Here is a 25,757-nt window from a genome sequence, read left to right as displayed (position 1 = left end):
GATGAGTGAAATACAAAAGAATATAGATAGAACCTTGAGATTCTGAAATGATACCTAATAACAAATTACATGAAGATTTATAATGAGCTTAGTTAAACATACAGAAGGTATGTCCTAACCAGCAGTACCTAGCCCAGGCCTGACCTTATAAAAATTGCTCAGTGAATGTTTGCTGAATGAGTAGGTAAAGCACTCACAGGTAAAGTCCACCCTCTTGACATTTCTTCAAACTTTGCAAATGATATCGGTCACAAATCAGGAAATATGTTCTAATATCAATGTCTTCTGTAATCACCCTTTTTACCAAAACCTCATCTGCTATGTTTATATTACATTAAAACAACTAGCCATTGTGCCTGTTGTACTGTTGTATAATTTGTCCTATTTAAATGTAGTTGTATTAAGTAGACAAAGTCTCCAAGATTGAATTACAGAACCAGGGAAAGTAGGGAAAATTGCCTTTCCAATGTGGAAGCAAGTGTAAGAAAAGGGATTCAGACTCTGGCCCATTTGATTCTAAAGCCCGTGCTTTCAGTAAAAGAGAAAAAAGAAGGCATTTTCAATCCTTAGTACCTACTATGTGCAGCACTGGACTAATGGATTTTCTTTTAATTCTCACAGTAAACTTATGAGATAAGCATCACTAGTTTGACTTTAAAAACTTGGAAACTGAAGCATAGGGAGTTGAGGAAACTTGCTTGAGGTGACCTAGTATATGCTGGGCTGTACCATTTCCCGTTGCCCTGCTTTAGCCTTGCAGTTTCTGAGACGGACAGTGAAATCTCTGGCTAGCAAAACTTGTTCCTACTGAGAAATATCCAGTATTACTTCATCTAAGCCTACACACTGTGAAAGTGTCCCATTATTTAAACAGATTCCTCTTTTCAAATCACAGGGTTTGGAATTAGTTCAGGCGATCAGGATGGCTAAGATAAATAATGGCTAAATAACTTACTGTAATGAAACAGACCCTGAGTACCACTGGGGGGAAAAAAACCCCAATGCTGGTAATTTTCTCCTACGAGCATTTCATTGATTCATTTACTCAGTTGCCAACAGATATTTGTTGCAGGACACTGAGAAGCTAGAGCAGTAAATAAAAGATGGAGACACAACAGTTTCTCCTGTTTACTTCATAAGCTGGATTCTACGGTCTCTCCTTTTTACTTCTCTTGGATAATCCTTCTCCACAGTTGGTTTATAGCATTGCATACAGCCATTTGACGAGCAAAATCTATTTTCTATGTAGTAAGAGGTCCTGGAGTTTACAGAAGCTAAATTATTGACCTGAAATCTCTTCAACTAAATAAGCTTATTACTTGTACAATAAATAGGACTTCTGGTTTCTTGTATCTTACAATACAGCTAATTTCTTCCAGATACCATCCCTAAGGACAACTGTCTCTTTTTTTTTTTTTTTTTTTTTTTTTTTTTTACAGAGTCCCTCTATTTCAGTTCTCACAGTACTTTAAAACTAGCCACTTATGGGTTTACCTCATCCTAGTGTCCAGTATCCTGAGGATAATATCTAGTGCATAGTCAGTGTTCAATAAATGCAGACTGTTAAGTTTATTTGCATTCTTCTTATGCTGAACTCTGAACTCTTTTCCTATTTCTGCAGAATTTTTTCTCTAAAACTGCCCCCACCTATCAAGTCTTCCCTCCATCTCATTAACCAGCTAATATTCCTGCTTTCCACAACTATGTCTCTAGCTAGTTCACGCCACCATGCTGTAACGTCTTTTCCTTCTACTTGTCTCCCTTTGAGGTCAGCTCTGCCTCCACATCAATGTTCAGAGCTAACCGACTCAACACAGATGCAGGGGGACTTGGATACTGGCATTTCTAAAACTTGCCCTTACATTTGATAGTCATTTATGAGGCATAGATTAAACCTTTCTACGATGGAATCTACAATTGGGACTGGAAACATCTGTTGTTTCCAGATAATATATATGCATTTTAACTGAAATCTTCAATGCTTTGATTCAAAAATCACCTAATGATGAGGCTTTAGGAAAATAAATGCTCATTATGGAACCAGACTGGCTACTTTCTCATGATATTTATAGCTACAGCAATGCATTCTCCATGCCAACCTTTAGTTTATTCTTATATTTGGGACGGTTTCAGTAAAGACATGTCCTAATGCTCATGGATCCTTCAGAGGAAACATTCAATACAAATCCAGAGTACTGCCAGCCTTCTACCATAACTTTGCAATGTGAACAAGAACTATAATTTTCTGAATTCCTTCAGAATACCAAGACTGTGCTAGAGATTTTGTATGAATCGCTGTAATCATCACATGGGCAGTGGCTAACCAAGGAGGGAGGTGTATTGGGCCTGAACTGCCCCAGCAAGGAGGTATTTATTTTACCACTGACATTATTTAGTATGTTTAGTTTAGTATTGCTAAGACATGGTGATTTGTTTTTAAAGTTAACTTTGAATTAGTTCTGTTATTGTTTCTCAATTCTCTAAAGGTAGTACCATTCTTATTGCCTCCATTCTCTGCCCCTTTTATGTTGATTGGTCCACCACTGTACACTCACCCTGGAAGATAGTCAAATCATCCCCCTGCAGAGAGGACATAAACAGAGCTCAGAGAATATAAGCATTCTTGGCCAAAAAATCAAAGAACTTGTGTGTGGTAGATAGAATTGGGATTTTAACCCAGTTCTAACTTCAGTGCCTCTTTCCTTCCAAAACACTATGTGAATAATAGCAACAAAATAATAAATGTAAAAATAAAAATAATAATAATAAATGCAATCACCTCAGGTGTTAAACATGCTCCCTTATACATGATTCCATTTGATCTATACGTCAAACCTGTGAGATAGGTCACAGGGATCATCATCTCCATTTAGGTGGAGGGCCTCAGAGGTCAACACATGACCCCTAGGAGGTAACAACCCAAATGGCACAGGCAGAAAGTGAGCCCACAACTCCTGATTTCTAATGGGGGTTTATACCCCCTAGATGACTGTATGCTGTGCCATTCTTGTTACCCTTTAATAGCAGAAATAGAACATTTACCTTTTACGCTACTAACATGTTCCCCTAAATGGTATTTTTCCTTATTAGGAATTCATTTCTCTTTAAAAGAACTCATACAAATGGAAGCCCATAGAAGTTCAGAGCATGGGCTTTAAAACATGAGTTCAATCTAGACTCCATCAAATGCTGGCCATGTGAATGTGGATGAGTTTTTAACCCTCCATAGATCTGTCTTCTCATTCATAAACTAGGGTTAATAAGCCCTACCTTTGACAGCTATTATTTGGATGAAAAGAATACCTAAAGCCTAGTAGAGTGCTGACACATGGTAAATGCCCACAAATTGAGACCTTTATTAAGATTTTTGTTCTTTTCTATTATTATTCCAAAAAATTAGAATGACTAAATGAATGATACTCTGTTTATTAGGTCACTTTCATTGTTATCCTATTCATTCTAATTGAAAGACTTTTGTTACTGGTGATATAAGAAGAAAGCCCTTATTAATATTTTCAGAACCCAGAATTTTGAAGTAATAAAGACCGAAAGAGTCCTTTGAAAATGGTAGGCTATTCCAAAGTCACTTAAAGAATAACAATGAACTCTGTGCAGCATTTTTATTAAGCCACATTTTTATTATAATGATATTTTGAGCATGGACATCTATTATTTTAAGTACACTAGGCATGCTGCAATGTGATTTGTAATAATTTTTCTCAGCCTCACCTATACAGAATTCATTATAAATGAATTTTGAAATGTTCATTCCAATAAGCCATGAGTGAACAGACTTACACCATTGTGTCATCTAAAAACTATTAGGAACAATGACTTCTTTGTGTATTTATCACTATCTGTGAATTTACCTTGGTAGGGAAAACTTCCTAGATTTTCAAGGAGAGAAGCAAGTGTTTGGCCTTTATAATTTACCAGTGTCATCCTATCCCAAAAATAACGCACCTAAAATTGTTCAACCCTAATTCACTGCCACTTTTCCCATATTTGCATCTCTGAGGAGCTAATAAATAACTTACTGCTTAGTTATTCAGGTTCTGAACAAATTCAGAAATAAGTAAAGGAGGTATATGGGAAACCCAATTGCCCCCATTATTAGAAATCAAGATGGTTAGAGGTAGTACTTAGTGTGGAGGATTTAATCTCCCCAATCATGGCAGCCCTGGAATGGGGCAGGCCTACTCATCTGAAAGTGGGAAGAAAAGAGCCCAAATAAGACTATCGTGTGGAGAAGCAGAGGAGAACCCCTGTTCCCTGCCAGAAGGTTGGTTCCAAAAGGAAGCAAGGACAGAGATGAGCCAAAGAAACCTCATTTATTCTTCCCAGATTTTTCAGCCAGAACCATTCATTCCTTCTGGGTTTCAGAGCAAGGAGATATACTGACTAAGCTCCCACCATATAGAAGGAAACATCCAGGGTAAGGAAGAACTCTTCCACAAAACTGTCCCATGGGGCCTGCATTCCTGGTCCCACAGTGAAGGGGCAGGAAGCCATTTACCGTAGCATTATTATATTGAGGTGCCACAGCTATGAGCACCGGAGGTGGAGGTGATGGAAAGTGTGCAATCAGACCCAGGTTAGAGTTGGTTTAGCAAAAAGGTAGTCATCATTAACGGTTTGTCACACCACGTGGCTCCAGAGATTCATAAACACTGGCTAAAACTCATTTTATAAACTGAGAAATTAAACAAGTCAATAAAATCACAAGGAAGATTATCTCTCTGGCCAGCATGCTACAAATTGTGGAGTCACTGGCGGCTTCAGAACCTACGATAGTGATGAAGTGAGGATGAGAAAGTAATAATTGTTTGTGGTCATCTATTTCTCTTCTTACATTCTCAGTGTGCATCTCAGGGCATCACTTAGATGCCCAAGCCAAAAACTTGGGTGTTACCCGCCTCCTTCCCCCATCCTTCACATCTATTCATGTCAATCCTGAAGCTTCCTATCTCTCAATCTCAAATCTGTCCATTCCCTTCCAGCCTCTTTTTCACAAACCTCGTGCAAGCTCTCTTGGGTTCATTCAGTACTCTCAAAGAAGACCTCCCTGCTTCTGGTTCCAGCATTTTATACTTGAGGAAGTTGAGGCAATGTGACTCTAGACAAAGCACTATTTTCTGTAATGAGGAAGGACAGTGAGGGATAGAGCCTGGTTTTGAGCTCCTGTCTATCAAATTTTAAATCCAAACTCTTAACCTCGATTCAGTGCCCCATCTCTATACAAATATCTCCCTCACCAACACCACTACCACCAATTATTCCTAATTATTCCTAATTATTACCAATTATTACTAATGTGCTATGATGGTACATATAGTGAATCACAAAATGAAAGAATTTTAAGTGGAACTTTGGTGATCATTTTAAGCTAACTCCTTTTTTTAAGAGAAAAAGCTCAAACTGGTGGAGACACTTGTGCAAGCCACAGTTCTGGTTAAGATAAGAGTCGCAATCAGACCTCAGGTTTCCTGTTTCTGACTGCTAACCCTAATTCATAACTCATGGAACAGATAAATGAGTTATGAAAGTTAGTAACTTAAGTGTTAAGTGAGTTATGGGTATGAACATACACGTGAGTCACGATGATACCAACTGCCCATTTGTGAAGGGTGGACAGTTTTGACTAGAATTGGTTTGTTTTCTTTAAAGCTGGAAGGGTTACTATAGGTCATTTGTGGTTCCCTCACATAGGTTTTAAAACCAAGGCTCCATAAAAGAAACTGTGTGATGAGAGGTCCATAAAACAAATTAAATTCCAGGATTCCTAGTTTCCAATCCAGGGGTTTTTCTATTCATCTGGCTTTTTTGTATCTATACAAAGATGAGTAGATAAGTCGAACACAAAACAGCCACAACCACCACCCTCTTTGGCACACCTGTCTACACATGGGCCGGTGATGCTTATCCAAACAAGCCTTAACTCCTCCTCTCTTTGGCAATGATTTAAAGTGTCCAAGCTGATGTGAAAATGAAATGGGAGAGAAAACTGCAGACTAACCTCATGGCTTGTGCATCCTTTTCAACTAAGAAGATCAGAGTCTTCTATAAGCAGGAAACTTGGAAAATAGTTCTGAATATGAAGACAAAAATCAAAAACGAGTACCTGAACCAAGGGCTGAAGAGCAGAGATTTAAATGAATTTTGTGGACTAGTTTACTTTGCTAATTTCCCTAAGTAAGCTTCTCTTCTACAAAATCGAAACAGATTGTTTGGGTCTATTTTTGAGTTGTGCACAGAGCCAACCTGCCATTTTCAGGCAAATGGCCTTTGGACAGAAAAGCCCTTTTCTCCTTGAAGGTCTATAACCTGTACAAATACAGAATCATCAAGCCAGGAGCTTGAGTCTACAATTCCACCTCAGTGACATGGACCTGTAAACACTTGTTCCACCCTCTGTAGGATTATTTGAAAGAATCATGGCAAATTAGAATATCAGATGTGTTTCTGAGCTCATTTCATGCCTGCTATAGTTTTGCAGGCCCAATTCTCAGCAGAGCATATCAAGTATACAACTGCCAGAGAACGCAGAAAACTGACACACCAGCAAGGCTTCTGTGTGGCAGGGTAGATTCAACTGCACTCTCACACACAAAAGCACAATTTACTTGGGTCACAGCAATAAGGGAACACTTAGAAGGAAAAAAAAAAAAAAAAAAAGAAAAGCTAAGCATCTAACACCAGTTTGTTTTTCTGAATTCCTGCAACAATATCAGGCTGAGCTTAGGGGAGGAGAACTTTAGTCCTTCATTACTTTCACCAGACTTCTTCCTGCCATCTCAAACTGTGACAATAATGATGATGATGATGATGATGATGATGATGATGATGATGATGAAGAAAAAGAAAAATGTTCATATTATATGTTTAAAATCCCAAGTCCTTTGGTATCACCACTTAATTTCTGAAAAGAAAAAATTGTGTGACTGTTATAATCTATGGTTGAAATGATTGACAGCCTATTGGAGTAAGGAAAAAGAAATCCTAGATTCCATTGCCATAAAACCCTGTGAAGTGTCCCATTTAAGTAAAGCAAGTCTACGGTTTCATTAATCTTCTCTTATTTTTATTTAGTTTTCTAGTGATCAGCTGAATGGTTCTGCTGATCACCATTGGTACTAATGGTACTAATGAATCAGTACCATTCAGCTGATCACAAAATTCATGTAAATGAAGCTTGAAGACTATTCCTTTCATGCAGTTCTTCGATCAGATCATACTTTCTGAGTCATTCTTGCATGGAAACTCTGACTGTCATGTAAACTGTGTGCCTGTCTTTTCTACAGATCCCCCCACTATCACAGAATCCAAGAGCAATGAAGCCACCACAGGGCGGAAGGCTTCACTCAAATGTGAGGCCTCAGCAGTGCCTGCACCTGACTTTGAGTGGTACCGGGATGACACCAGGTATGTGCCAAATGCACTGTGCCCCCATTGTTCCACTAGGTGGTCCTCAGGACAGAACCAAGCTCTGCTACAATTATGTGGGTTTATACAATTAAACTCTTTGTTTTCTAAATTCTTTATCAAGTACTTTGGGGCCTTAGTTCTTAACCCAAAGCCCCAAAGCATTCAGGTTACATGCAAAGAGGGAGGGAAGGGGCTCCATGGGTAGTTTTCACTTGCATATCTTTCTTGCCTGTAGCAGAAACCAAAGCTCAATGAAACTCATCCATTCCTGAGTCTCCTTTGTCAATGGACCTTGATTCTGATAATATGGGGTTACACAATTAAAACGAGAAGTTGAACATGGAACCACAAGCTCTAAATACTACATTCCTTTCCATGCCCTCCAATACCATGATGAAAAGGGGTCGCTACACCAAGTCTTCATCCATGTTCCTTTGTACTCTTCTGTTTTTGAACTCTTAGGATAAACAGTGCTAATGGCCTTGAGATTAAGAGCACGGAGGGCCAATCCTCCCTGACGGTGACCAACGTCACTGAGGAGCACTATGGCAACTATACCTGCGTGGCTGCCAACAATCTGGGAGTCACCAACGCCAGCCTAGTCCTTTTCAGTAAGTATGCCAAAACAGGGACTCAGGAGAATTACTAAGTTCTCCAGTAGAAAACTTAAAAATCATTTCCGTACCTCATCATTTACCTTACCTCTGAAAGATGAACTCACACAAAAATAAGAATACAGTCACTGAAACAAAAACACAGGCCCTCAGTCCATATGTGTAAGGCAAGATTTACAAATGAAATAATTTCTCTATTTTCTGACTTACTTTTGATAACTGCCTTGTTGTGGATTTTGTTGTTGCTGGGTTGTTTTTTGTCTTTCTTTCTTTCTTTCTTTCTTTTTTGTTTTGTTTTGTTTTGTTTTGTTTTGTTTTTCCTGATAGATTTAACTGTAAGAATATTCAGAGAACAGGAATCTCTTTAAGGAACAGAGGTGATGTAAGATCCTGGAAATGGACAGCAGTTTAAAAATGGCCCCGGTGAGAGTGATTGAGGAAGAAATATTCCATGAGATAAGGTACTGGGAGAAGAGAGAGGCTGGGAAAAGAAAGTGTATTTTTAACAACAGAAGAGAAAGGGTAGAATGAATGATTAAAATATGATATAAAATCTAAAGGAGGAAAAATGGTCACAGAAAGGTTTCCATATGACAGCAGGAAACATTAGTTATCTGACATATTTTTGGAAGAGATAAAATGGTAGGAGAGAGAAACATTTCCAGGGACCAGAGACGATCCTAAGGTAGACAGAGGAGGACTCAGTTGTTTCAGCTTCCTGGTGTTAGCAAGAGAGCCCACCTCAGAGCTTGCTCTACAGCAGCTATTACTGTTGGCTCTCTGACCCCCCGCCTAGCTGGCCCTGACCTGAACATAGACACAAATACCCCTCAGAAGTACGATGGATGAAATTCCTATACATTCCAAATAGGAAAGCAAGTCTATGGTTTCATTAACCATCCCTATTTTTATGTAGTTTTCTAGTGATCAGTGTCATTCAGCTGATCACAAAATTCAGAATAGGAAAATGGAATTTAGAATAGGCAAATATTAGGAATAGGAATATGTTTACCAGAATAAGTAAAACAAACAAAAGAGTTAGCACATGCTGGGCCAGGAAGTTCATTTGGGTTAAAAGAGAAAGTCCAAAAACTTTACTATTATTATTTTGGAATAACAAGCCCCACTAGGAGTTTTTTCTGCATGGGTTCAGTGGGAAAAGCTAGAAATACCATGACCAGGAGAGATGTCTCCATCTTGCTTTATCTGACTTAGATGAGCCTACAAGAAATATATTTTTTAGGATAAAAGTCGATTTAAGTGAGAGGTTTCTTGAGTTGCAGTATTAAAGCCATTTTATGACTGTTCAAGATCCAACTCTGCTTGTAAAACACAACAGCAACAAACTATTCTAAATTTGGCCTTCAGCTTTTCACCCATAATCCCCCTTGACTTCAATCTATAATAGTTCGATGGGATATAGTCATACAAATGCTTGAAGTTTAAAATTCATATGAATTGTAATATGAAGTTTAAAATTCATATCTCGGTTTACTTGTCTCCAAAGACTAAACATCAGTGTTCTTTACTTCGTCTAGAGATACCAATATCTCAACACACTTGAGAAGTACTTATTAAGAAATGTAGTTACCTGACATCAGGGATTCCATAACTGGAGGGAGGGGGAATAGCCTCAACTCTAAATTTGAGACTCTGACATATCTAAGGTAACCTGGTTAAGTAAAACCACATACAGTTAATAAGAGGTTCTATAGGGACAATAAGAGGTTTTGTAGAGAAAGTAGGACAGTTGGATTAGAGAAAGTGAGCAACTATAATTTGCATTAAAGTATCTTTTCTTTGTACCCCACCCAGAAGAAGAAATGTGCTAATATATTTCAAATAATAAAACAAAATGACACCTATAGACTGAAAGGAAGGTGAAGGAGGATGAAAGTATAGGAAACTTGAGGAGAAGAAAGCAGGGTGGGCTAGGTCAGAGATAATGGAGATACTGCCAGTCTGCTGGTGGTGATGACAGGTAATCTCAACCCTGTAATACCATTCCCCTATTCATAAAAACCCATTGAAAGGACTCGATCCAGTACAATTAAGAAATGCCAAGAATCTTATAGAATTTCTGCTTGCAAACTGAGAATCACAGACTTGGGCAAGTGGATCATAATCATATGGTCCTGATGACTTCACAGAAGTAAGTCATCTGTATACACTTGAGAAGTGCACCGCGGGGTGATTAATGGTGCATGACGTCCCTGTGCCCCCACACTGCCCTCTGCAGGACAGCCCTCCCAGGCACCAGCTCTGCATTTGGCCGCACGTACATCAGCATTGGGTTTAGAACCGATTTCCCACATTATGGGAAAGTTAGGAAGCATAGTGATGAAAATTAGTAGAACTATTGCCCTCTTCCTTAGATCCATGGCTCAAATGTGGACATTCTAAGGGGGAAGCTGTGCTTATTACCTAACAGGAAGGGCACTTCCACCACACCCACCCCTCTGTGACTTTTTAGGGTTAGGAGATCCTTGTTACAGCCATTATAGCTGGATCCATGGGATTACAGCTATATGGAGCCCTACTTCACAAAGGGAAGAGATAAAGAGAGAGGGAGAGGGAGGAAGGAGATGGAGAAAGAGAAAAGGGGGGGGAAAGGAAGTACTTGTGTGAACAGATTGCCCATTACTTGGACTCAAAGTAGATGGGTTTAATGGGAAGAAGGAAGACGCTGGTAGTGGTATTTTTCCACAGAACAGGGTCAGGAGGGGAGAGATGCTTGGGAGGGGTGGCTACAGCCGCTCTGATAGAGAGCACTGTGTGGGCAGCGGGATGCTGTGCTGACCCAGCCAGTCCAGAGCAGACAAGGCAGCTGGTGAGCTGCTGCCAGCCAGCAAGAGGAAGCAAGTAGAACCAGAGAGCCAGAGCCCCTGAAGAGCTCACGATTATCCATCTTCACTGGTGTGTCAGCACATTTTCAGTGTCTACCACAGTGACAAGTGCTGACTCTTTGCAGTGTCAGTTTGCGGTCACTGATACATCTTGTCCTCCACCACATACATACTTATACTTCTCCACTCTCTACTCAAATATTGATCTCCAAAGGGGTCAAAATAATTGAATGAAAGTACAAGAATGCATTGTATTTGTAGTAATTTTTTCCTAAGCCAATGGAAGCATTCCTTTCTCATTTGTCTCCTTCTCCACACATTCTAGCATTGTTTATCAAGGATCTGCACTACCTCAGGCTATATTATATCCAACTTTATATGTTTTTCTCCATCCTGGGCAAAGCATTGCATTGTATAATTTTTCTAAACACATTAATCCAGTGGTACAGTGAGTACAGGCAAAGATTCAGCTTTGTCCTCATCAGCTGTGGATCTGGATAGTCACCACATGGAGGAAGACTTCTGTTGACACGAAGAGAAGGTCCATCCTTAACATATGTAACGTAGCAGCCTCTGTGTTTCCACACTGATGACTATAATGCACTCACAAAGGAAACCTATCTTGTTTCCATGCTTATGTTGAGTTACTTTTAAAGCAATGGATAGGGAGGAAGGAGAAGTTAGGGATAATTTTAAAGTGGTCACTTCTGATCAAGTGAGTGTTTACAAGATACTCTGTACATGTGCTAAATACTTAACATACATGATCTCATTTAATTGCCTAAATCCTAAATGCCTAAAGTAGGAGGGACTCCTACTTCTCCATTATACAAAGAGGTGAAGTAACTAGAGCCACTAAGTAAAGCTGCTGGGGTTTAAATTTGGGTCATTTCCAGAATCCAGGCTCTAGATCAATATGTCACCTCTATTTGTGTATGTGGAGAAAATGTTAGGAGATATGTCTTTTGTAGTTTGGAAGTGAGAAGACATTTAATTTCTCCTACAATCACCATATGGCTTCACTCATATGTGGAATATAAGAAATAGTAAAAGGGACTGTAAGGGAAAGGAGGGGAACTGAGTGGGGAAAAAGTAGAGAGGAAGACAAACCATGAGAGACTCCTAACTCTAGGAAAGAAGCAAAGGGTTGCAGAAGGAGAGGTGTGTGGGGGGATGGGGTAACTGGGTGATGGGCACTGAGGAGGGCACTTGATGGGATGAGCACTGGGTGTTATATTTTGGCAAATTGAATTTAAATAAAATACTTAAAAATAATAGTAGTAATAATTTCTTTCTCCTTTTTTCACTCAGTAAAGTCTTTCCATGACTAAATATCGTTACATCCCTTCTCACCTGAGAGCACTGTAGCTGCCACCTCCCATTTCCATTAACCACCCTCCACCCCCAGTATGGGTCCACTAGGTTAGTTAGATCCTTGGCTTATCTTTGGCACATTGAGATTCCTAATATTCCAGCCTAATGATCAGCATTTGACCCTAGGAGTCAAATGAATATTACCACATGTTAAAGGACACTCCTATCTTCCACTTTAGAGAAATGTGTGGATTGGTAAGATATTTTGAAGCAATTGAGTACAAAAAAAATAAAATAAAATGCAAAGGAATCTACACTGAGCCATACCACATCAGTGTGTAGGAGCTTTTCAAATTATCTTTTTAATTTTAAAAGATCATTAACTTGTAATCCTATACTTGATTATATTTCAAGTATTACCTAAGCAACCGAGCACCAGAGAGAGCCCTTAAAAGGAAAGCCTCCCCGATTTGTTTAGCAACCAATTTAAGTTATTATCTTGGGGGGCCCAGGGTTTAGATATATACATCACTTGATGATGCTAGTTAAGCCTTGGCCAAGCCTCTTAACCAGCTACTTCTTGATGTCACATAATAAAACAGTGTGAGCAGCTAAGGAACACTACCCACGTGTAGTTTGAAAGACTGGCTGCAAACTCTTGTATCTACAAGGGCTTTCTGTGGCTACAACAAGAAATGGATGAGCGTTGGGACCTGATTTAGTTTCAAGAATAGGTGTGGAATATGCTGAGTTCCAGGAGGTTTGCAAAACATCCACAATACCCATTGAAAAATAAAAGAAAATCACATCTGAGTTAATAAATTACCTTTATATATACACCTTGTAGTCAACTCTAGCCTTTGTCACTTAAGTTGCTTTTAATTCAGAAGTTTTTCTTGTTAAGTGTTAATGCCTCATTTATCTCATGGCATCCCAGCAGAATTAACCAATCACACACACACACACACACACACACACACACACACACACACTTAGCAGATAAGAACCTGATGACCTTACTAAGAGCCACAGCATTTATTTCCGGGGTCAACTTTAAGGCTCTGTTCCTAAAACCTTCCAATCAGCTACTAGGCGCTGCTGACTTCCCCAAATGTAAGCAGCCAAAAGACAAAGAGTATAGCAGCAAAGCTCCTGTTCTTCCCTACTTTTGAATGTCAAACATTGAAAAATTTTTCATTTTAAGTGATATCACTTCACTTTACACTCTTAAAAGAGCTGACAAATCCTGGCATATATTATAAAATGAAGCAAACTGATGGTAGAGGAATAAGGACAAAAAGCTGGGATGGGAAAGCATCTAAGGAATAAGTCAATAGGATGGAATTAGAGAATGAGAGTAAGTAGCAGGGCACAGTAGGGCTAAGATGATGATAACAGGGTGGAGCTAAGATGATAACAAGCTGGGAAACGGTTGCAAAGGCAATGAGAGGAGGGCAACTGAAATGATTTTAGCAATATAAATTGTCTTGTGGAAATGAGGGCAGAGTGCATTTACCCAGCTGTGAACAGTGTGATGAGAAAATATTAAGCTGAGTCATTTAAACCGTCTGAATAATAATAGTAATAATAAAAATAAAATACGGTAGATAGAGTATTGTATGGGACAGTAGTCTCCCAACTGCTACATAAATGCTGAAAGCAGTTTAGCTATTTATTTTCAAAGCTGGAAACTTAATACCAAATAACCAATGGAGGTTTAAACCATTTTTCTACTTGACACTTGTGTAACTAAGACACAATTGTTCACTGTGCTATTATTGACCTGTTCCATCTTAATGCACTTAGGAAACTTTGGCATTTAAGCTACAACTTTCAGCCAAGCTAGAGAAAAGCTCACTCTGCAAGGGTTTTCTTGGCATCCAGATGTATTGAGTGCCCAAATTCCAGGCAAAATCTACTCTTTCTAAATTTATGGTACAAGATGGCAGGCACATCAAATTTGAATATGATTTTGATTTTGATTTATTTCAATTTATTAGTACTTATTTAACCAAAAAGCTAGGAGGGATATAAAGTATGTGCTAATTATATTGCCCTATAGGGTTTCAGGGCAGTAGGTAATACCACCTATCCATAATACACCATTCTGCCTCTCTGAAAGAGCCTCAGAGGAGGATTTAGAGTTAAACCTGGGGTTTTGATAAGATAAATAGAGGATACCTTAAAGCCTGAGCTCTGCGTGCACATTCAATTTATGATCGGTAGCTAGGGGATGGGAATGTGAGGGACACATAAGCTAAAACCCAAGGGTTCAAAAGAACACTTCTTACTCAACAGGATGTATTATCAAGTAAATTTGATTGGTTGATCAAATTTCAGGTGAGATTGTATTATCACAAGAGGGTGGTATTAAAGAAAAGACAAAATAAAATTATATCATGCCAATTTACTTATTTCCTTGGCATTACTCTTACACTGGTATTCGTAATATGGAAGTAAAGACCTGAGGGAAAAGTTGAATTAGTATTTCCCAAAATAAATTTTCCACATACTTGGCTAAAGCCGATATGAGCTGTAGGGCTCAGGGAAGGGAAAGGCATCCTTAGCTATCATGGGTCCATCTGTCTTGAGTTAAAGAGACCAGAACCAGGACTAAGTCGCATGACTGAACGTGATCACTACTAATTTAAATATCTTCAACCTAGCCCTGCAAAAAATCTGTAATTTTGGTACTCAGTTTTGTCCATGTAAGGTAGGATCCTGTTTGAGGGTTACCACAATAAAATGTTGTTTCCTACTCTAGCTAAATTTTTTTTAAAGGCTTTAGATTTAAAATTTTACTAATAGCTTTCTGATACTTTAGTGTTCACTGAAAGAACAGACAAATGCCTTACGGGAGATATAATCTTATAAGCATGGAAATTCGTCTGTTTTATAATTATCTGAATAACTAAACATGAGCAAGATATCTTGCTCATGTTTAGTTATTATATATACATATAGGTAGATATAAATATAGAAAGAGATATAGATATAGATCGATATAAACTCTCCATGATGCTTACTATTTTTCCCCTTTAGAGCGTGTTTCACCCACAATCCCCCATCCCATTCAAGGTCAGTATGATTTTTATGACTGTAGTTCTGTTGCGGGGTCATTCTCCATCATCTATAATGTGCAAAACACACAACAAGGGATACATATTCCCAAAATTCACATACAAGAGATATCTTTTTTTTTCTTTAAACCTTCAAAAGAAAGCCAATCAATTATCCTATACAGGTTGATAGGCATGTAACAGATCTGTCATCTGACTTAAGTTGGTCAGTTGCTGGAGAGATGATACCAAGCTCAGAAAGCAATTTTCTCTTCAATTAATATGTATGACAGGTAACTGTGAACTCACATGTTTGGAACACAGCCTGTTATTTTCTGTAGCTCATAAAAATATGAATCCTCTAACTGACCACCCTCACGTTTGGAGGCTTACACAATTTGAATCTGAAGTCATTGATATTATAAAAAATGAATTTATCTATTGCTGTCAAAGTTTAAACTCAACCAGATTACGACATTAATATTTCTTAAAATCTTGGCCAAGGCAAGGGCTTTTCCTTTTAAATATAAGTATTTTAGAAAACAGAAATGAAAAAATAGTCTGTGTTCCTTTATACAAAACTTTCTACACACTCAAATTAAATTTTGCCTCCTACATCACATTTAGATGCAAGTTGCAGCCCCAGCCTTCCAGCTTAAGGCTATTTAAAGGCAAATTGGCAAATAAAATTAAAACAATACAAAAAATCTGAAATGAAACCAACCTACCATTGAAATTAAATTCCAGAAAAGTGATTTGCAAATAACACTCAAAGACCTGAGAAAAAATGGAAAGTAGGCCATGCGGGGCCTAGTGTGGAAAAAATAAATCCAATTAAACGAGATTATTGTATATACCATAAAAGAAGTGTGCTCAGAATTAAAGGTAGAAAGCTGCTGTTTTATAAGTTTGAAGATAGATCATGTATCATTAATACTCGTCCAAACTAAAAATTAGGCCAGAATTGGGTGAGGATATTCAGTGTCAATAATGTGATATTTTGCATATGTATGTATTCACATATATGCAAACTTATTTTAATTATATTTGCAATGAGGATTGCAGGGTTTCAAGGATCAACTAGACAGCTTAATAAAAAAGTTATTCTTAAATTTTAAGAAGGGTCCAAACTATTTTTAAAGAACTCTGTTAAATAAAATTGTTCCTTAAAACATTAATAAAATCTGTTTCTCATCTCAGCTACTAAAAATAAGACTTAAAATGTGCCTGTTTTTTAGACTTGACATGAGACTTAGTGTTCATGGAAAATATCCCATTTTGAATTCCTGACATGCCACAATTATTTTAAGACATTTATCTTCTAGTGTTGCTGCAGAGATTGACACCATTTTATCATGCTGCCATCTTGCAAATATCTTGATGTGACAAACACATACATACACATTTGTCCCAATGGACAACATATTCAAAGAGGTCGTGCTCCACCCAAGATGAGCTTTGTACCTTGTCATATACTTCTGTGTAGAGCAGTTCTGCAGCTCCAAACTCAAATATTTATCTGATCATGCTTTATGATGTATATAACATGGAACAAAATGAAGTCAGTCACGATTCACAAAGGACAGCTGTTGAATATAGAAAAACAGTCTGGACAAGAAATGGAGCATGTTGGATTTTGTTGAACTTGGTATTTTCCCACAAACTGAATTGTTGATTGGAGAATGACCCTAGTTTGATGTTATGTTGTAGATAGACTGTAGATAGCTTCTTTAGATCCAATAGTTCTAGAGAATATAATTTATCTGACTACTAATACTTTGGGCTTCTGCTGGTAGAAATTGGAAAGCTGTTCATGGAGACTTGGGAGAGCCAATGTGTGAAGTTGGTAGAGAAAGATAATGCCCTCTTAAGTTCCCTGCTTCTTATAAAGACTTTAACTTTGTAGAAATCAAATCCTTTTTTTCTCTTCTGCCTAATAAAGAGGGTAACCCATGTGAAATGCAGTTTTCTGTGAGAACAAATATTAACATACACGATCCTTAACTCTTTTTTAGTGCTACTGGAGTACCAGAATATCTATGAAAAGCATGCTTACCTTACTTTGGGCATATTTCTAGCACAAAACACCTTCATTTAATTAAATACTGTATATTGTCATCATCTAGGTAGAACCCTACATTTCAATCCTGAAATGCCAATGTGTCTATGAGCAGCTAGTTGATGCAAATGGCCTGAAGGATTTTGAACCTATTAATTTCCTTAAGGTGTTTTGAAAATACAAGAAAGTTCCAAAGATCCTTTCCCGTCCACCCATCATAAAAAAGAGAACTTTTCTTCCTGTATTCCAGTAATAGAAATACATGTTTAATTTCAGCTGCTTTATTGTTAATATCTTTCATTGGAGGGTCTCCCCGCCCCCACCCCCACGCTACATGGCTCATCAAGCTGACTGGGGATAAACATCAGAGTCGCAGCAGGAATGCAGTCCTAAACCCCTTCAAGCTGTGATTAAACAAAAACAAGGCTCAATAAATCAAATGTATTTCTCCTGGGTTTCCTTCATCATATTGCTTGATTTTCTGCAATGATAATAATAATACTGGAATTACACCAAAGGATAATTTGTATTGTCTGTGGCCAATCAGAAATTTTCAAATGTCCTTTCCTATTCGGCCAAAAACAAGACAAAAAAAAAAAAAAAATCAATGTGCTTCCCTGCTTCTTAATCTAAAAGCTATACATAAATAAATAAAATAGTGTTACATCCTTGATCTGTTTCTGATAGGTGTTTTTCTCCATTAATTTTAATTTAGGTTTATTTATTCTGAAATGAGTCCTGAATTGCATATATTTGCATAAGTACCCCTGACTATATCACTGCAGAAAATCCACTGAATTGTAAAATGAGGAAAGAGTCAGCTCTAAGTGATTGAGGGAACTCTTATCACTTTGTTAGGCTTAAATCATTTCCTGAGGCCTCTGAGTCCTGGGAAGTGATAATACTGCTCTTGTCTCCTCCCCATAAGCTTACTTGTGCATAGCTTTTCGTGATGGAAGTACACCTAGAGATGCCTTCACATTTAGAAGGACTGCAGGTTCAAAATGAGGTGAAAAAACCAGCATCCGAAAGTTAAAATGAAGTAAAAGAAGAGGAAGGACAAGGACAAACTACCATTGTGTTGTTTTTATCACCCTCAAGTGAGGAATCCCCTTGAGTGTGGGACTCTCTGGGCTCAATCAGCCCATCCTTCTTCCACCACTGCAACTTTAAAAAAAAATTAATAACCCTGGAATGTGTCTCACTTGCTTGCCTCCCATCTGATTATTTATCCCAAGTGAACAGCCTTTCCATTCACTAACCCCGTGTGGCGAGTGGGTTTGGGAAATGTTGAGATTATCTTCCAGGTTCAGGCTTTGCACTGGGTTTGTTCACAGCTGCTTGCCATTCAATTCCTGTTTTTCCATTGATAAAACACATTGCACATGGCTGGGTTTGCATGATTAATACAGCTGTCTAAAGCTTTCTCAGAAAACAAAACAAAACCTCCCAAAATTAAAGTTTTAAAAAAATTAAAATCCAACCCACAAACAAACCAAGCTTGCAGAAATCTGAAGTCCACCTGGCATGTTTCCTCCTGAAGGAAGACCAGTGTCAGGAACAGCTAGCTAGCTTCCATCTCCAGTAGGAGGAGGCCATATACCTGCCCTCACCAGGCACTCTCAGATCAGACTCCATTGGGATGGAAGGAAACTGGGAGAAAAATCCTAAAATCAATGCTTTCTGTAGAAAGATAACTAGGTAATCTCTACAGCTTAATTTCTTTTCTGTAGGATGTTATCCCAGGTATCAATGAGAAAATGCCTCTTTTCAGCTCCTTATTATAACAGCAGTTCCATCTCATATAATAATAACAATAGTAAATAACAATAGCTGACATAGAGAGTGGGTTTCTCATGTACAGAGTTCTGAGGGGTTTTGTATGTATTAACTCAATTAATCCCCACAATCCTAAGAAACTAACATGCACCTTCTTCCACACTTTTTAATCATCAAAGTACACCCAGTCTACACCTCTTGGCATCCAGACACAAGTATAAATCTATAGTGCATTATAAATAACCATTATGTATGCATTTGTGTTCATTAGATAGCTCTAGTGAATTTTAAACACTCATCTAATTTATTTTATGTATTATAATGTTTATAGTACATAATACTTTTACCTTAATGTCCATACACTCTTACAAAGTCTGTTTCCAGGCATATCAACACAGAGATGCATGCCCAGCTCACACAGAGATTTATATGAAAGCATTCATCTTTAAAAACATGAGCAGAGCTATCTGGCATCTGCACATCTAATTTCACACACTTATTCAGGCTGATTTACATACACACCTCTATTAATCATGGATAATTACTAGCATTGCTCTCTTTAATTCAGTTTTTCCAACTGTGAAATGGGAAAGAAATTATATTTTCCATGCCTACAAGCTCAGAGTGGTTTTTCAAATAATATACAAAAGAGAGCTTCAAGTTCCTAGAAAGAAAGCACATTGAATTTAAAATAATCATACTCTGATACACATACTTCTTATAATTTTTAAAACTATTAATACTTAGAGACATACTTGTATCAGATTGCCTGGATATTAGGTAGCTACAAGTTCAGTGTTGGCTTCATTATAGTTTGACGTATTACAGATCCTCGGAATATCTGAAATGCCCACTGCTAGCAAATTTAAATACAGAAGTATCCCAAGCCCAAATAAAACACATCGTTTATTGTTTTTCGTCGGTATCATCATAGTAAGCTTACAGAATTTAATGTAAATTGTGCATTCTAAGTAAATATATAAATAAATAGTAGAAAAATCTACTATTCAATCTACTATTTCGTTTCTGTATCACTAAACCATTAAATTGTAGTCCAGCAAAAATTACATTAAATCCCCGGAAGTTCGTCCACACTAAGGAATTGGGGGAGCATCCATACCTCAGCCTAAAAATGACCCCATCTCCATTGGAGGAGACTCCCTGCCTCATCCTGCATGAATGCAGTTGTTTCAAGTGGGGTGTGGACAAGAGTTGGCTCTCCTTGCCTCCTGTGGTCACCCCAGCAGACCCATTGCCCCCAGGCCTGATGACAGCTATTCCACCCCAGCTTTGGTACATGAATCCTCCATTAGAGATATTCACCCCCACACCATAATGCAACAAACCCTATTGCTACCCAGGCCTCTCTTCCAAACTCCCTTGGCTCCAGCAGCACCTGGAGACAATACCCCCTGCTCCCTCCACAGTGCTGCTCTCCATATCCAGCCAGCTTTGACTCATCTCAGGGAATATTGCCCCTGGGCCCTGGCTTAAGGCTATACTCCTGATCTCTTTGCTCACCCCAAGGGCCCTCTCAAAGCCCACTGTCCCCTCTACAACTCCTAGGAGGTACCATTCTTCTCACTGTGGGTCCTGCCCCTGCCTAGCAGTGTCCTAGCTCTCAACAGCTTAGTAACCTGGAACCAGGCACAGGGAAATTTGGTATAACTCAATCAGTGTCTCCAACTATGTAAGCAATAAAGTCTTAATAAAGTATTCTGGGGTGCAGGTTGTTCTGCAAAAAAAAAAAAATCACAATGTTCTCTATTGTGTGACGTGTGCGCACCACACACATACACACACACACACACACACACACACACTCATACTTACAGTGAATGTTCATCATGCACACCTCCACCTGTCAGATTGATCCAAAATCATCACTCTAAAGAACTTGCCCTTTTTTCTGGTCAAAGGTGTAAAGCACATCCCGGAAAAGGTTTTCATTTTCAAACACATCTCTCCTTTCCCACTAGTAGGTGGGGGGGGGGGGGGGGGGGGGGAAGAGGGGCTTTGCTTTTACTGATAGTACTTGGAAAGTAGTGTTAATACAAGTTTACAGCAAAATCATAAGCCCTGACTAACACACATGAAGATCATTAAGAGCTGACATTAATACCTGATGACCATCTCTGATTCCCTTATGGGGAGCAACAGGCTGACTTCCTCCTGATTTTCTTCAGTGGCTGGGAACCAAGTAGGATGGCTGTGTCAGTACTTCACCTAGAATCAATACGTCACCTGCCAACACAGTGATTCAGACCCAACTGTAACAGGCATATCTCACTGTTGAATCCATTTCTGTGCCTTACTCTTCTCAGCTCTGCACTCTTCCTTCTGCTGTGTCTCCTGAACAATTCTGGTTCTCTCCCTGTTAAAATTTGCCAGCAAGAATAAACTTGAAATTTATTCACACTATTATTTAAATGTCCAGCAGCGGCTTGGAAGTGTTACCTCTCTCAGAATTTACATTTAGCTTCAAGCTAAATGGCTAAAAATCTCACAGCATCAATTTAAAGGTAGGAGAATTTTTTGTACAGGGACCCTTTTCTAATGCTTTTTCCTATTTTCCTAGTCTGTTTCTGCCTGTACTAGTCAGATTTTCCTGGTGATCTCCCTGTACTTAGGCTTTGCTGTGCTATGTAGATTTCTAGAGCCAGCAGGGATTTGAAGATGAATATTTTTTTTTTAAATCCCAGCTCCCACTAAATTTTAATTTGATGGAAATATTTCTCTTCTATGAGCTTTATGGGAAAAAAAAAATCTTTCAAAGTAACAATTACATTTGGGGATTAAGTTTAAGTAATTGACAGTCTTGTCTTTTTAATTAAAAGGAATAAAGCTGCCTAAGAAGAGCTCAGTGAGATTTGCAGCAGAAAATGTTGGCATGATGCCCCCAAAGGGTAAGAAGACCAGGATCAGGAATGGACAGAGAATGCTGATGCGTGTCCCTCTGGTCTTTAGAGTGCACCCCCAGCAGAGCTTGCCCTGGTGCTGCATCAGTGTGCCATTTAGCCGGAGGGTAGCATTGTGTTGTGAGGAGCATTGCTGGGTGTAGACAGGAAGGAGGTCCTTTCTTTGGGAGCTGTGCTCTAGGTTCAGAGACATCGTATGGAGCAAGAGCCCTTGAAGGAAGTGGCACTACTTAGAGTAAAAAAGAATATATACTCTTCCAGGAATCGACGGTCTCAGCTCCTGACAAATGTCCTATTATAGCCCCTCAAAGTATAAACTTGAATTTTAGCCTGGCCTGTGGCTCTCTTTCTTTTTTACCTGAAATTCGTATTCCTGCTCTCTGTACTTCTTGATTTTCTTTTTCTGTGTATTTTACACCATATATACTTTTCTCGTTGACATCCTTCAAATAAAACCAAAGAAAAGGTTTTGATAGTATTAGCATTCACTTCTAAACACTGGTTAGCAGCCACGTAAGCAAAGCCATTATCCCATCTATCTGGAGGACGCATCTACTTCTGAAGAGGCAAGATACAAATTAACCTTAGTAACAACTTCCCTTACACAGTCACTCCAGCCTCACAGTGGTCTTTCATCATCACAAGTCATTTGTAGGTATTAAATTAAAGGAGCACCTCCATCAGGGGGAAAAAAATCAGCTTAAGTGGTCCCACCTTACATCTCCCCTTGTACACTGCTGTGAGGAAACACACCTGCCAAGGAAGAACACAGCATGACATAACGAGTTTGGAATTCCAATTTAAGGTGTTCATATGTACCCAGATGTATGATGGGAGTACGCAGGCCACTCACTAGGACTCCACTGAGAATTGTCAGCTTATATCCACCGCAAATCAGTGGGGGGAGAGACTTTACAAGTCATTTATCACGCTTCCTAATTGGACCCTGGGGAGCCAAGCATCGCTGTAGTTTACTACACTGTTTTGCTTATTACTATGCTGATTGTAGAGGAAAACACTTCCCACACCTCTGTAACACATATGTACGTTTTAACCCCTAGACATCACCACTGAGTATCTACTATAAATCATAGCTGTCCATCCCTTCTACTTTATCTGTCCTACGCTTGTAACAATAGTTCTAAATTAACCACTCACCTTGCAAACCTGGCAGTTCCAGGATGACTTTTTAAACTGCCTAAGAGACATTGTTTGGGGGCAACAGTAGCATCCTGTGGATTTAAAAAAATAAAATAAAATAAAAAAGGAAATAGCTGTGTCTTGGCCAACTGTTCATTCTGTGTACCATCCCATCCTCTATAGGCCACAAAACACCAAGCATGCCCAGCCATGTTCTATGTTGGAAAATTGCTTGGCCATTCTAAAATGTTTTCTTGATTATATGTGCAGAGTTCTATAACTTGGAAGCAGGGAATGTTTGGAGAACAGAAACAGCTATAGAAAGAAAGGAAAGAAAGAAGAAAGGGGGGAGGGGGCGAGAAAGGAAGGAAGGAAGCAGAGAAAAAAGTAACTAAATAATAAGGAAGGAAGGAGAGAAGTGGGAAAGGAAGGAAGAAATCAAGAGGTATCTTGCATGTTGAATCACAAGTTAGAAAGCAACTTGGGAGATTTGTTCTATTTTCCTCGGTGGAGTTCCAGAACACAGGTAAGTTCATCATTGAAAGCTGCTCATTGTTGCCGTGCTGAAAAAGAGCAATCTCATTCACTGGAGGTTGGTCTTCCCTTAGAGAATCAACCCTCCCCTGCTAAGTCGTTCCATTAATACTGTGACTCCTTGCTCTGTGTTAAATGTACTCTCCACTTGCTTTTGCTTTGTAGAGTTTCTTTTAGAGTTCACGTTTTCTTTTTCTTGAGATTTCTAACCATTAGGAACACCAGAAAGAGACTTCATTCTCGATGGACAGTGCAAGGAATTTCTGGCCCAGCAATGCACAATATTTTGATTACACCATTCATTCACTCAAAAAAAAAAAAAAAAAAACTATCCTAGTGCTTGCTATGTGCCAATCTCTGAAGCATCATCTTGGGAGTGACTGTGGAGAACAAACAAGACACAGCCTCTGCACTAATAGAGCTTACAGACCAGATGGAGCAAATGGACTGCTGTGTTAAGCAGTCACAAAAAAAAAGTCTGCTAAGCTTAACATACCTGTATAGTATTCGGGGAGCACGGGACAGGGACACCTTAGCTAGCCTGGACTCATCAGGGATGGCTTCCAGGTGAAAGGGAACTTTATGGTAGGTAGCACTATGCTGGATGAGTTTTCTGGAAAAATGCTGAAAGCCTCTTATCTGGGAGAACATCTAGAGAAAACTTTTCAGCCTCTCAACAGGGAGGTTTGATGGTAAATTTTAATTTTAGTTGTAGGAATGGTCAGGTTGTAGGGAGCCATCAGTATTTGCAAGGAGCTGCTCCAGAACCTGGTGGTGATGTTATATTTGGAGTCAATGACACAGCAGGAGTATGAATCACTGAGGCATCCTGGCACTTTAAGTAATGAAGTCACTTGGGAAGGGTCCAAAACATAACTCCCTTTACCAAGTTCTGGACTGTGGTGGTTAGGGCCATAGAGGTAGGTCCAAGGGTAACTCAGAGCATACCACCCTTTTAAATCCCTTATCTTCTAATTTCCAAAAGCCTTAAAACCCCCTAGGAAATATCACAAATTCATTTGTTATCTCTGCATTCAAATTCTGCAGGCCAGTTACCTTGTTTTATGGTACTTGAATTTTTTTTTTTTATTTTGAAACATACAAAATAAAAACATGCATTACATGGATTAAAGACACTCTTGAATCCCTTAGAATTTAAATCGGAAATGTATTCTAAAAAGGATCTGCAATTCACAGTTTAGGGCCGGGAAATGAAAAGAGAGGCAGAAAACCAGAAAGGATGAAAATCTCCAGAGACCTACCCAAACCTGTGCTTTTAATCCTTTTTAGCAAGTCAAATAAATGAAGGCACAAAAGGCTTTGAAATATACATAAAATATATGTTTTTAAACATGGAAAATATAATCTATTTTGTACCGACAGCTAAGTAGATTCGGGGCTGGGAGGTAATTCTTTATTAAGTGAGATGGTCTTTAATTCCACAAGGGCAAAAGGCCAGAATTGTACCCACAGGGGTGAAGGGTGCATTCTAGATACAAGGACAGAAGCACTTGTTTCTTCTGTAAGACCGAATACTTTACTGACAGCTGATTCAAATAAATTCTGGAGTTTTTCTAATATGTAGTTTTAGGTGGAGTGGCCCAGGGAAACTCCTTTATTAAACTTAGATCCTTGGGCATTCTCTAACATTTTAATTCATTGATTATTAAAAATTAAATTTCTCAGGCTAAATAAGAAAACTGTAGGATTTGAGAAAGCTGACTTACTGTAAGAGACTTAATGAAGCCCTCTCTTTATGGTGGGAGTGCTCAGAGAATCTGCACTTTCTGTAACAACCCCTATCACCATTGAGCAGAGCCCGTAGCGGTTAAAGTCAAATCACACACCTACACTTACTCTACAGTGCAATTACATCAAGCCTACAGTCAGGAGGACCTCATAAACCCATTTAATACATTTTTTATTGCATTGCCATTTCGTGTTGTTTAAGACCATGTTCCTTTCAGAAACTCAGCCTTACCCATCTTAGCTTTTGTTTGGTTTTGCTCTATGATACCAGCCAACTAAAAAAGGGAGGAAAAAAATTCAATATCCTTGAAACGATGTCA

The 25,757-nt window shown here is 38.7% G+C and overlaps 1 protein-coding gene across 6 annotated transcripts in view; it reads left to right on the top strand.

The window, feature by feature from the left end:
- The window catches only part of LOC112677948 (limbic system associated membrane protein), a 639,114-nt gene that overhangs the window by 590,299 nt on the left and 23,058 nt on the right, over nt 1-25,757 (top strand). For 2 of the 6 annotated variants that reach the window (XM_025476801.3, XM_025476791.3), the window contains exons 5-7: nt 7,302-7,422; nt 7,888-8,036; nt 15,242-15,277. In XM_025476801.3, coding sequence (XP_025332586.1) covers nt 7,302-7,422; nt 7,888-8,036; nt 15,242-15,277 — 306 coding nt within the window. Of the gene's footprint in view, nt 1-7,301; nt 7,423-7,887; nt 8,037-15,241; nt 15,278-18,245; nt 18,513-21,933; nt 22,173-25,757 lie in introns of those variants that run through there. The other 4 variants (XM_025476809.3, XM_025476828.3, XM_049105331.1 and 1 more) reach the window with 3 other exon arrangements.

This window comes from Canis lupus, chromosome 33 (genome assembly GCF_003254725.2).
Source record: "Canis lupus dingo isolate Sandy chromosome 33, ASM325472v2, whole genome shotgun sequence".
Taxonomy (NCBI): Eukaryota; Metazoa; Chordata; class Mammalia; order Carnivora; family Canidae; genus Canis; species Canis lupus.
Note: the sequence above shows the minus strand (reverse complement) of the source record. Positions and strands in the feature narration are given on the sequence as shown.